The sequence below is a fragment of the Eleutherodactylus coqui genome, chromosome 3 (assembly GCF_035609145.1).
Source record: "Eleutherodactylus coqui strain aEleCoq1 chromosome 3, aEleCoq1.hap1, whole genome shotgun sequence".
Taxonomy (NCBI): domain Eukaryota; kingdom Metazoa; phylum Chordata; class Amphibia; order Anura; family Eleutherodactylidae; genus Eleutherodactylus; species Eleutherodactylus coqui.
Window position 1 is genome coordinate 31143257 of NC_089839.1, and position 13775 is coordinate 31157031.

At 49.4% G+C, this 13775-nt stretch overlaps 1 protein-coding gene across 2 annotated transcripts in view; it reads right to left on the reverse strand.

The window, feature by feature from the left end:
* Positions 1–10823, reverse strand: part of CUL9 (cullin 9) — a 56093-nt gene extending 45270 nt beyond the window's left edge. For both annotated transcript variants that reach the window (XM_066595432.1, XM_066595431.1), the window contains exons 1-4: positions 10691–10823; positions 7863–8453; positions 7426–7580; positions 6059–6562 (exon numbers count right to left, since the gene is read on the reverse strand). In XM_066595432.1, the coding sequence (XP_066451529.1) occupies positions 6059–6562; positions 7426–7580; positions 7863–8445 (1242 nt within the window). In that variant the 5' untranslated portion in view covers positions 8446–8453; positions 10691–10823. The remainder of the gene's footprint in view (positions 1–6058; positions 6563–7425; positions 7581–7862; positions 8454–10690) is intronic.
* Between the last annotated feature and the right edge of the window lie 2952 nt (positions 10824–13775).

Sequence of the window (13775 nt, forward strand, 5' to 3'; positions counted from 1 at the left end):
GTTCATACTCTGATTGGGCCACAGTCGCTAGAGGGGTGCCACAGGGTTCAGTATTGGGCCCCATTCTGTTCGATATATTTATCAACGACCTGATAGACGGACTGCACAGCAAAATATCAATATTTGCAGAGGACACAAAATTATACAATATAATTAATGCAACGGAGGACAATGTGCGGCTACAAACAGACCTAGATAAGCTAGGGGCTTGGGCAGGAAAATGGCAAATGAAGTTCAATGTTGATAAATGTAAGGTTATGCATATGGGCAACAAAAATGGATGTCACCAATATACACTTAATGGGGCACTGCTAGGGAAAAGTGATATGGAAAATGCCTGGGGGTACTAGTGGATTGTAGACTAAACTGGAGTAACCAATGCCAGTCAGCTGCTGCAGAAGCCAATAACGTCTTGAGGTGCATTAAAAGAGGTATAGGGGCGAGGGACGAGAACATTATCCTCCCACTATATAAGGCACTTGTCAGGCCTCACATGGAATACTGCGTACAATTCTGGTCGCCGGTGCTCAGGAAAGATGTTACAGTACTGGAGGGGGTTCAAAGAAGGGCAACTAAACTAATGCATGGAATGACGGGACTGGAATACCCAGAGAGGCTATCAAAATAGGGATTATTTACCCTGGAAAAAAAGACGGTTAAGGGGCGACCAAATAACTATGTATATATACATGAGGGGACAATACAAGGATCTCTCCCAGGATCTGTTTACACCCAGGACCACGACGGTAACAAGAGGACATTCGTTACGTCTAGAGGAAAGCAGGTTTCATCACCAACACAGAAAGGGGTTCTTTACTGTACGAGCAGTTAGACTGTGGAACTCCCTGCCTGAGGACGTGGTGATGGCAAAATCCATAGAGGAGTTTAAAAGGGGACTTGATGTCTTTTTAGAGCAGAAGGATATTACAGGATATAAATCTAAGGTTATTTGTTAATCCAGGTCTACAGGCAGGTAGGAACTATTAGGGGTTGATCCAGGGATTAGTCGGATTGCCATTAGGGAGTCGGGAATGAATTTTTCCCCCAAATGGGCTAATTGGCTCCTACCTCTGGGTTTTTTTGCCTTCCTCTGGATCAACAACACAGGAGGATATACAGGCTGGACTAGATGGACATAGTATGTAAGGCCGAATGAAGACAAATGTTGCTATGTTCATGCCAAATTTCACGTTTGTACGACACCGGGAAGTTACATTAAATAGGGGTGCAAATACTTTTCCACTTAGCATTGAATGATCAACTTGTGACCCCTTTACTTTTCCTATTTAGGAGCTAAAGAATGGTTGTGCCAAATTTCATATTTGTATGACATCGGGAAGTTAGAGAATTAGATTAGGTACATTACACAGGGGTGCCAATACTTTTGAACTTGGCATTGAATAATCGTGTTGTGACGGGGAAGTTAGAGAATTAGTGGTCAATCAGGGCTTTCACCTTTAGATCTATAGATGAGCTACCCTTACAGGTAGTCATCAATACCAGATCGGCAGGAGTCCACCACTCAGGCCACCAACCAATCAACAAGATGATGCTGCGGACGGAAAGAATGCTCAGAGTGCTGTCCATTCGGCAGTGGCTCAGTTTCGTATTGCAGCTCCCTATTAAAGACTCCCTTCTCACCATTGCCGAGGACTTTCACATCAGATGAAGCTTCAATCTGGTATTCCAACAACCCCTCTCCATCCTCTCACCCCATCGTGAGCGTATTTGCACACGTTTCTCTTAAAACAATGGGTTTTATTCTCTGCATATTGAGCGCAAAAAGGTGCACAAATTTGGTTATGTCAATCCAGCCTTACTGCAGACAAGCTCTCCACCCGTGTACTGGACCCAACGCCAACTCCTCACCCTCAACCTTACCATTGTGTTCATCCTGACCTGACACCGTCTCTTCAACCTTCCGCTGACTACCTGCGTCTTACTTTCTTTTAACCCCTATTTGAGGACGTACATGTCCAGCGCAGGCTCGGGAGACCAGCGCCCTCCATAGACAGCAACAGCTGCAATCAAACAAATCCGATCGCAGCTATTAACCCCTTTAAATGCTGCTGCCAATTCCAACACCAGCACTGAAATATCCCAATCAGGACTGTAGTGTTGCAGGGTGCCATAGTAGCCAGGGGCCTTCTGAAGCCCCCCCCCCCCCACCCCAAGGCTGCCATAAATGGGTTTGCATGTGGCACGTCTTAATAGGATGTTTGTCAAAATACAATATAATGCAATAATATAGTATTGCAGTATATTGTATAGGCAATCAATCAATTGCAAGTTCAGGTCCCCTTAGGCCGCTTTCACCCTGCTGAGAAGAATTGCGTGAGATTTGCGCCTTGTGAAAGTGCGGGAAGAAAAAAAAAAATCATGGCATGTCCTATCTTTGGGCGTTTGCTCTAAATGCATTACCCATTGTTTTCAATGGAGCTGGAAAAGCACCGCATCGCATGCGAGGTGCTAGCGAGCGTGATGCGAGGTTTCCCACTGAAAGCACTTGCCAATTCCGCTACCCAGAAGTGATGCAAGGCGTTTGACACAAAAACAACTCCCATCCCCAGGAAGGGGGGTTGGGAGGGAAAACGCATGTTCCCGAGTGTAATATTGGGTCAAACTTCATGGCCCAATATCTCACTCGCCCGTGTGAAATTAGCTTAGGCCTTAAAAAAAAAAAAAAAAAAAAAGGCGAAAATAGATAATTTTGCATTAAAAAAATATATATATTTTATGCAAAATTTGCCATTTTCGCCTTTTTTTCTGGGTCATTACGAATCAAGCAATAACCACTGTAGCTTGCCGACGTGGAGACTATATTCAAGTCTCCAGGTGCCATAGCAACCCATCGGGACCATGTTGATCACATCGTGGTGGTCTGATGGGTGAGAGAGGGAGTCTTGACCGTGGCATGTTAAGGGTTAAACAGCGGTGATCCGTGGGTTCTTTAGTCCCTGCTGTTAAGAGCAGGTGTCGGGCTGTTATCCAAGAACAGAATGCAATTTCCACTTTCACTTCTGAGAAAAAGCCAGACTGTCAGATCCTCTAATAGACCACAAGTACCTTTACTTATTCACTGGATATTCGAACTAAATTTAGTGCAACAACATTTACAGCAGCAGAGAGCGTAAAAACGTGTTATTAGACTTGCAAAGATATAAAACTAAACCGCACAGAAGAGAGACAGCGGGGTCCATCTGCTTAAGTTTTACAGAAGAAGCAGCAAAGTTTGCAAACCGCATGTTGGGCTGGAGCAGATGGACCCCCGAGCCTCCGTTAGGTTTGATATGCTGTTTTTTTTACTTGCAAGGTATAAAACCAAAAACTAACTTTTACACACTCTGGTGCTTTAAGTGTTAATTGCAATATATTCTGTTTATTTAAACATTTAGTGCATAGAAGAAAAAGCCAAATGAAGATCTGAAATGCTCTGTGTCGCCTCCCTTTCAGTTTCATCCCATTGCTTCTAGTCTTTCCTTGTACAAATGAGAATAGGTCTGATCCCTCTGCACTGTGACAGCCCTTCAGATATTTGTAGACAACTATTAGGTCTCCTCTCAGCAAGCTAAACATTCGCAGATCCTTTAACCGTTCCTCATAGGATAGGATTTGCAGATCACTCACCATCTTGGTAACTCTTATCTGAACTTGCTCCAGTTTGTCTATGTCTTTTTTAAATTGGGGTGCCCAGAACTGTACACAGTATGCCAGATGAGGTCTGACTAAGAAAGGTATAGTAGAGGGGGATAATTACCTCATGTGATCTACGCTTCTCTGAATACAATCTAGAATTGTGTTTGCCTTTTTTGCTGCTGCGTCACATTGTTGACTCATGTTCAGTCTGTAATCTATTAGTAGGTACGGCTACCTACAGTCAGCGGCTACCTGCAGTCACAGCGCAGCAGCTCAGCGCCGGCCGTTTCTGCCAGAAATCCAGTGTAGCAGGACCTTCAGCTCTTGAGCCAATCGGGAGCTAGGGGTCTGACTAGGTGTTCCTCTTGGAAGTCCTGTCAACTCTCTAGCTTCTGGTGGCGTCAAGATACACTAATACCATATTAGTATACCAAGTCTTTTCCACATGTGCTGCTGCTTAGCCCAATTCCTCCCATTCTGTACGCACTTTAATTTTTCTTGCATGTCTCCTTGTTAAATATTATTCTAAAATGCCATACAATTTTACCCTCAACTTCAAGTCAACATTAGTGCACCCCTCATCTTCCCCTGTGGTCTCCCAGCCAACGCTCACGGCCCCTCCAATCCCCCGTCAATTCTGTTTCCCATCTCATCCACTGCTCTCCAGTTATTCCTTTCAAGTATCTCCCAGTGAATTCAGTTCATATTAAAAGGAGTCATCCATCTTACAACTAATAGAAATTGCTTCAGAGATACGATTAGCTTACCAACCTCACTTTACTTCCGTAGCTCCACTCAGCTAAATTACAACGCCAACAAGTGGCTCCGCCCCTCAACCCCATCCTGACTGCGCCTCCGTCCATATGATGGCTATATATGGAGGGGCTATAAATGTCACTCGTCCTCTTTCAAAGTAATAAGCAATGCACAGAAGCAGTGAAGCGCAGCTGTAAGATGTTTACGGAGCCCCCACATTGCACGACCTATTTTTGTGTGCATCAGGTAGTTACAGAACTACGGCAGCCATCTTGGACAGCCAAAAACAACTGCAGGTAATATACTCACCTCCCACTAAGTTTCAGGATAGAATTTTGTCCTGAAACAGGAGGTTCGCATTGACACGAATGGAGCTGCAGCAGCACACATGTGCAACCACTTCATTCATGCAAGGATTGTCAGGACTCTGTTTTTGGGATCAATTGGGGGGTGGGGGTTCCCAGCGGTCCAACCCCGCTAATCATAAAGTTGGCCACGAACCACAGGAAGGGCTCCTGCACACTGGTGAGAGCGATATCGGGCTGTGATTCACGTCCAGATATCGCTCTTGCAAACCTCAGAAACACCCTGGATGCGAGGAGTTTTCACAAGGAAACTGCCTTGCATCCCTGTGGGGGTTCCCTTCATCTCCGCCGTGGCAAGAGATGTGTTCTCCCATTGCTTTTAATGGGCAGCAGCAGCACTGGCCCCATTGAAAGCAATGGGAGAAGATGGCGATCCCCTGCTGCAGCTGTTACAGCTGCAGCAGGGGATTCCTTGGATGTGAAACCCCTGGATGCTGTCACATCCAGGGGATTACCCTTCTCATGGAGGCGACAGCGGCAGCAGCACCGGCCCCAATGAAAAAGTAGGGAGATTCCTGACGCTGCTGCAGGGAATTCTTTCACCCCCACAGGGAGTCCCCTTATCACTGAACACCCTCCTTCTATCACAGTGTTCAATGAGGAGAGGACTCCACGTAGGGGTAAAGGAATCTCCTGCCCCATCTGCAGCAGGAGATAGCGATCATCTCCCATTGCTGTCAGTGGGGCCGGCGCTGCTGCCGGCGGCCCTATTGGAAATAATGGGAGAGATCGCAAAAAGAATGGGCATGCTGCAATTTTGTTTTCACGCTGCATCACAAATGTGAAGTGAGCCACTGGCCTCATAATTTTGTGATTCCTCGCATCGCCAATGGAGATAACTTGGTACAGCTCCTTTAAACCCACCTCCAGTCTCATCAGAGGCTCATACTGCTCCTCTGTCCCTCCTCCATATTTCACACTGCAGCTCTGCTTGCTCAGATTGGCTGCGGAAACTCAGAACATGGAAGGTTGACCATATTATAGCAAGTACAGAGGAAACAAAAGCAGGGAATTACTTACTAGTGGAGAAGTCCAAAGACCGGCGTAAAGTGGCCATATAGAGCAGGCTTATATAGCTATGCTGACATAACTGAGTCATATAACTTTGCTGTGGTCGTCATCCAGCATCACAGACAGCAAAAACCTATGCAACCTTATGGACGCCTGCTGCTTAGGAGTAAGAAACCGCTGCCATTGCGAGGTACACAAGTCATGTCCTCTAGTCATACACCCTGTCTGTCCACAAGACACAGATGACCTCAGAGTGACCACTTGTAACACGCAGCAGAAGTCCGGCTTACCTGAACGGGAGGCATCCCGTTGTTACTCTGACGGAACACACCCTCGTCTCCGGCATTGATCTCATCATAGTCTTCCAGCATTCGGACAGTCATTCCCGGCTTCAGAGCTTCCTGGATATAATCCACATAAGCGCTCCGCGAAACAAAGTCAGATGGAGTCATAAACTCTTTATTAGAGGACTTCTTTGCAGGTGTAGAACGTGAAGACGAACTGACCGCCAACTGCAGACTGGCGCAGGAGGTCGCCAGAGGCTGGAAGATTGAGCGAAACACTCGACGCTGTTCGAGGTCTGGGAAAATATCTGTCCTATGAGGACGTTCACTGACCCAGCCCATGACCCGCACAAGCTCACAGATCAGGCTGCCCATGGCCATGCAGAAGTCAAACTGGCGCTGGAGGCGGATTTCCTCGTTACGGTCAGGCCGCTCGCTGCTCAGTTGGTCCAGCATGGAGGTCACACACAGGTAACGTTTCACCAATGAGAACAGCTGCTTCCCCGGGATCTGCCAAAAAGAGCAACCCAAAGTAATGACTGAACTAAAGGGTTAATGCTGAGGGACACTGCAAAACACCAGAACATGCAATAGACAGCAGGCGGACCCCAAACCTTTACAAGATCTCATCTCCCCCCAGAAATGGTCACTCAGGTAATCAACTCTTAGCGGACAAAGTCTCCTCGCCTTCCAGAAGATCTTTGCATCCTCCCCTCTGGAGGACATTTTGAAGTAGAGGAGGCAGTAGATGTCCTCCAGAGGGGAGAATGCAAGGATCTTGTGGGAAGGAGAAGAACATGTACATCTTCTTTAAGGAGAGGAGATTGTAGGTGTCCTGCAGAGGGGAGGATGCAAGGATCTTGTGGGAAGGAGAGGAACATGTAGGTTCGGGGGATTTAAATGCCACTGTCAGAATTGACAGCGGCATTTAAACGGTTAACAGCTCCGATCAGCTGCGCGGATTATCGGAGCGGTTGCTGCCAGGTGTCCACAGTAAGAAACAGCCAGCATCCGCAATGTATGGAGGGAGATCGCTGTGCGATCTCCATCCATACATACCCAGATGTCGCAGGCTGTCAAAAGGCGCATCGGCGGTCGTTAAGGGGCTAATCATTCTCTTTAGAGGACATCTACAACCTCCTCTCCTTCCCAGAAGACACTTGTACACTTCCTGCAGAGGGGAGTCCTCAGCTTCCAGAAGATCTTTTTATCCTCCCCCTCTGGAGGACATTACAGCCTCCTTACCTTCCTAGAAGGAGCTTCGGGCTTCTCATCTTCAGATACCGCCTTTCTCTTCCGACGTCTAATGTATAAGAAGGATACAGCTGTACATAAACAGTCGGGTCGCCCTAACCAGCACCACCGTCCCTTACCTGAGGTAGGTGGATGCCATCAAAAGAGATGCAATGTTCCTCCGAGCTGGTGGTCTCCGCAAAGAGCTGCAACAGTGTAAAACGTGACTCGAAATCCATATGTTGTTCAATGCCGTCCTGCTGACTGAGGGACAACAAGACGTGGGCGCGACTTCCTGCAAAATACAAATTACTACCCATCATGCCATGCACGACCCGGCTTCAAGGGCGAAGTGCTGTAGATTGTTGCATTACCACATGCCCCGGGGTCGTCACTCAGCTCCTCCAGGAAATCCCGGTTAAACCTCAGAAAGTGAGCGAGACCCGGCAGCGTTATAGAAGATGCTTATTAATTCCCATCATGCCATGCAACATCCCGCTCTAAAGACATGCCGCCACTATGAAGGTAGTGCCATCTACCCATCATGCACTGCCAGACACCAGGGATCCACACCTACCTGCATCATGTGATGCCAGAGCGCGCAGCATCTTGCCAGCATTTTTCCGGATCTGCTTCTCGGAGTTGCAGAGCATCTTCATGAGCAGGTCCAGCGCTCCTGTCTCCTTGAAGACCCCCGCCAGCGAGCCGATACTGGCGTAAGCGCTTAGCACGTGGATGGTGTTCAGGATGGACGAGTCGGGGCCACAGCTGTGGGACATCTGCCGGGCGGCTCTCTGCACCAACATGCGGACGTCTTCTGTCATCTCCTGCAGAGCGCCTTCATCTGGGGCCCCAGAAGTCTTCTCCTCTGGGACCCCGGACCCCTCAGGTTTCCGCTTCCCCAGCAGGGTGGGGCAGTTGCTGTAGACCTCCTCGGCCGACATCCACATGAGGATGTTGGAGGACTTGTTCTCCGCTTGCGAGGTGGCTCCGCTGCTGCTGGCTCCGGTCTCCTCCGTGTTGTGCACTGCCCAGCGGATCAGATACTCCACATGACCGTCCGCGCTCCATCGCTGGCGCAGGAGTTCCTCTGGTTGGGCCTGCAGCATTGGACCCAGCTGGACCAGGAGATTGCCGTTCCTCCGCTCTCCCACCAACATGGTGGACACTGACGAAAACAGGAACAACCAGCAGTAAGTTTGAAAGCCGTAAATAAGGAACGTCATTCCTCTCCTGCTTTCACCCCCCATATGTCATTCCAAATCCCCTCTCCTGCCCCCCCCCATATGTCATTCCAAATCCCCTCTCCTGGCCCCCCATCCTTCCAAATCCCCTCTCCTGCCCCCCCCCCATCCTTCCAAATCCCCTCTCCTGCCCCCCCCCCATCCTTCCAAATCCCCTCTCCTGCCCCCCCCATCCTTCCAAATCCCCTCTCCTGCCCCCCCCATCCTTCCAAATCCCCTCTCCTGCCCCCCCCCATCCTTCCAAATCCCCTCTCCTGCCCCCCCCATCCTTCCAAATCCCCTCTCCTGCCCCCCCCATCCTTCCAAATCCCCTCTCCTGCCCCCCCCCATCCTTCCAAATCCCCTCTCCTGCCCCCCCCCATCCTTCCAAATCCCCTCTCCTGCCCCCCCCCATCCTTCCAAATCCCCTCTCCTGCCCCCCCCCATCCTTCCAAATCCCCTCTCCTGCCCCCCCCCATCCTTCCAAATCCCCTCTCCTGCCCCCCCCCATCCTTCCAAATCCCCTCTCCTGCCCCCCCCATCCTTCCAAATCCCCTCTCCTGCCCCCCCCCATCCTTCCAAATCCCCTCTCCTGCCCCCCCCCCATCCTTCCAAATCCCCTCTCCTGCCCCCCCCCCATCCTTCCAAATCCCCTCTCCTGCCCCCCCCCCATCCTTCCAAATCCCCTCTCCTGCCCCCCCCCATCCTTCCAAATCCCCTCTCCTGCCCCCCCCCATCCTTCCAAATCCCCTCTCCTGCCCCCCCCCATCCTTCCAAATCCCCTCTCCTGCCCCCCCCCATCCTTCCAAATCCCCTCTCCTGCCCCCCCCCATCCTTCCAAATCCCCTCTCCTGCCCCCCCCCATCCTTCCAAATCCCCTCTCCTGCCCCCCCCCATCCTTCCAAATCCCCTCTCCTGCCCCCCCCCCCATCCTTCCAAATCCCCTCTCCTGCCCCCCCATCCTTCCAAATCCCCTCTCCTGCCCCCCCCCCATCCTTCCAAATCCCCTCTCCTGCCCCCCCCATCCTTCCAAATCCCCTCTCCTGCCCCCCCCCATCCTTCCAAATCCCCTCTCCTGCCCCCCCCCCATCCTTCCAAATCCCCTCTCCTGCCCCCCCCCATCCTTCCAAATCCCCTCTCCTGCCCCCCCCCCATCCTTCCAAATCCCCTCTCCTGCCCCCCCCATCCTTCCAAATCCCCTCTCCTGCCCCCCCCGTATCCTTCCAAATCCCCTCTCCTGCCCCCCCCGTATCCTTCCAAATCCCCTCTCCTGCCCCCCCCCGTATCCTTCCAAATCCCCTCTCCTGCCCCCCCCCGTATCCTTCCAAATCCCCTCTCCTGCCCCCCCCCCGTATCCTTCCAAATCCCCTCTCCTGCCCCCCCCCCCCCCGTATCCTTCCAAATCCCCTCTCCTGCCCCCCCCCCCCCGTATCCTTCCAAATCCCCTCTCCTGCCCCCCCCCCCGTATCCTTCCAAATCCCCTCTCCTGCCCCCCCCGTATCCTTCCAAATCCCCTCTCCTGCCCCCCCCCATATCCTTCCAAATCCCCTCTCCTGCCCCCCCCCCATATCCTTCCAAATCCCCTCTCCTGCCCCCCCCCATATCCTTCCAAATCCCCTCTCCTGCCCCCCCCCCATATCCTTCCAAATCCCCTCTCCTGCCCCCCCCATATCCTTCCAAATCCCCTCTCCTGCCCCCCCCCCCCATATCCTTCCAAATCACCTCTCCTGCCCCCCCCATATCCTTCCAAATCCCCTCTCCTGCCCCCCCCCCCATATCCTTCCAAATCACCTCTCCTGCTTCCCTTTGCCATTCCCCCCCCCCCATCCTACCGCCCTCCCATCATTCCAAACCCCACCCTGCTGTCATTCCAAGCCCTCCCTCCTACTCCTCCTTTTGCCCCATCACCCTGCTCCCCCTGCTGCCTGTTACTCTTGCCCCTTCTCCTTCCCTATTACTTTTCACCCCCTCTGCTCCTCCCCCTTGCTCCTGTCCCCTCCTCCCCCATTGCTTTGCTTCCCTTCTCTATTATTTTTGCCCTTTCATCCCAGTTATTTCTGGTCCCCCTTCTCCTCCCCGTTACATCTGCCCCTCCCCCATCAGTCTAGCTCCCTCCTCCTCCTCCGTTATCCTGCCCCCTCTGTCACCCTCGCCCTCCCGGTCCTCCTGCCCCGCTCCTCACACTGTCTGCCCGGTGTAGCTCCAGCAGACGCCGCGGCTCTCACGGACACAACTTCCGGGTCAGCCGCTTCGCATGACGCATAAGAACACGCCGACCGCGTTGACGTCACTTGCTCCGGCAAGCTGTGACTTGTCGCTGGAGAAGGGGGCGGAGTCTTCACGGAAAGAGGCGGCGACAGCGGGGCGTGTCCTCATAATAATGGGAGGGGATGAGGACTTTCCGCGAGTGGTTAGAGAGTGGGAGGAGCCGTAGAAAAAGCCTCTGTGACGAGTGGTGTGCGGCTACATGTGACCGGAAGTGCGCCTGTCCATAGCAACCAAGGAGCCTGCGCTCCATAGCAACCAGATAGCACATCACCTGTAGCAACCAATGGGGATATATTTATGGCTGTTCTTCCACTACAATTACCCAGTGTAAAAGGTCCTAATGGGTTTTCTATCTCATCAGTAACTAGGGTTCACCATTGCATTGGCCATATCAATAACCCGTTGGGCCTGCGTTAGGCACACGGGCGGATTTGATTTGCGTAATCCGCGATCACTAGTCGCCCATAGGAAAGCACGGAGCGTCTTCAGCTCCACGCACGCATGCAGATTTGATTTGCAGATTCTGTGTGCGGAAAAGAAATCGCAGCATGCTCCATTTTACCACGGATTCAGCGCGGATGGGCGCCATTGATCTCTATGGAAGCAAGCGATCTGCAATTTAATTGCGAATGCAATGCAGATTTGTAGGCAGATACTTCTCTGGTTGCTTGGAGACCAAGAAGGGAGATGGGGAAGGCAGTCACTTTGGGCTTTTTTTTTTTTTTTAGCGCACGGACAATCTGCAGTACATCTGCGCAGAAAAACGATCCCATCTACGATCACCGGCAAGCATTTAAAATGGAAGACGTCCACATTGCATTGCTGTAAATACGAGTTCTGCACATATTTTTCACGTGCAGGGAAAAAAAAATCGTTCCACATTGAACTCGCACGGACATCGCGTGGCGTGCAAATTCAATGTGATTTTTTTTGCCTCTCAAACAAAATATTGGACAGAATGCACAGAAATTGCGCGTTAAACTCGCTCGTGTAAATACACCCTTACGGATTTCTGTTTGAATTCTCTCTGTTCTGTTTTTGAAGCCGAAGAAAAGAATTCAAGCGCAACCAAACATTTCCGTTTTTTCCCCCTTTCATTTCAATCAGATTGATTCTGCACCATTAGGGTGCCAATTTTTTAACGCACCAAATAGCAGAAAACGCTTAATTACACTTGAAATCCATTTTTGTGCTGCAAAACAAGACTGACAGAAACCCGTAACGCCGGCATGAAAGAGCGCTAATTTTTAAAAAAAATATTTAACGCCTTGTTGACATCAGTGTTTTGATTTCCGTTTTAATAGGATCCATTTTTTTAAAGAGGAAATGGATAGCAAAACGGAATCTACATGGAAAATAATGAAAACCGTAATTTCCGTTTTTTTATCCGATCTGGTAGACGAATCAGTTAGGGCTCCTTCACACTGGCAAGCACGATATCGCCGTGAGAAAATCACGTCAATATTTGTCCCTCCATATATATTACCTATCCCCTATATATGTTGTCTGTTCCCCATATATATCACCTATCCCCATATGTGTTATCTATCTGCCCATATATATCACATAATCAACATATACGTTGACTGTTCCCCATATATATGAGTTATCCCCTATATTGCATATCTAATCCACCCTAAATATCAACTATTTCCCATATAGGTTTACTGTTCCTCATATATATCAGCTATCCCCTCATATATATCACCTGGCCCCCATATATATTACCTCTCCGCCATATATGTTGTTTGTTCCCCATATACATCAGCTATCCCCTCATATATGTTATCTGTCCCCCCATATATCACCTATCCCCCATGTATCTTGACTGTTACCCATATATATATATATATATATATATATATATATATATATATATATATATATATATATATATATATATAAAAGCTGTCCCATCATATACGTTATTTGTGCCCCCATACAGTATGTATTGCCTATCCCCCCTGATTATTATCACTTATCTCCTCATATGTTATCTTCCCCTCTACATATATCCCCTATCCCCCATATATGTTATCTGCTCCCCATATACAGTTAGGGCCAGAAATATTTGGACAGTGACACAAGTTTTGTTATTTTAGCTGTTTACAAAAACATGTTCAGAAATACAATTATATATATAATATGGGCTGAAAGTGCACACTCCCAGCTGCAATATGAGAGTTTCCACATCCAAATCGGAGAAAGGGTTTAGGAATCATAGCTCTGTAATGCATAGCCTCCTCTTTTTCAAGGGACCAAAAGTAATTGGACAATGGACTCTAAGGGCTGCAATTAACTCAGAAGGCGTCTCCCTCGTTAACCTGTAATCAATTAAGTAGTTAGGTCTGGGGTTGATTCCAGGTGTGTGGTTTTGGATTTGGAAGCTGTTGCTGTGACCAGACAACATGCGGTCAAAGGAACTCTCAATTGAGGTGAAGCAGAACATCCTGAGGCTGAAAAAAAAGAAAAAATCCATCAGAGAGATAGCAGACATGCTTGGAGTAGCAAAATCAACAGTCGGGTACATTCTGAGAAAAAAGGAATTCACTGGTGAGCTTGGGAACTCAAAAAGGCCTGGGCGTCCACGGAAGACAACGGTGGTGGATGATCGCCGCATACTTTCTTTGGTGAAGAAGAACCCGTTCACAACATCAACTGAAGTCCAGAACACTCTCAGGGAAGTAGGTGTATCTGTCTCTAAGTCAACAGTAAAGAGAAGACTCCATGAAAGGAAATACAAAGGGTTCACATCTAGATGCAAACCATTCATCAATTCCAAAAATAGACAGGCCAGAGTTAAATTTGCCGAAAAACACCTCAAGAAGCCAGCCCAGTTCTGGAAAAGTATTCTATGGACAGATGAGACAAAGATCAACCTGTACCAGAATGATGGGAAGAAAAAAGTTTGGAGAAGAAAGGGAACGGCACATGATCCAAGGCACACCACATCCTCTGTAAAACATGGTGGAGGCAACGTGATGGCATGGGCATGCATG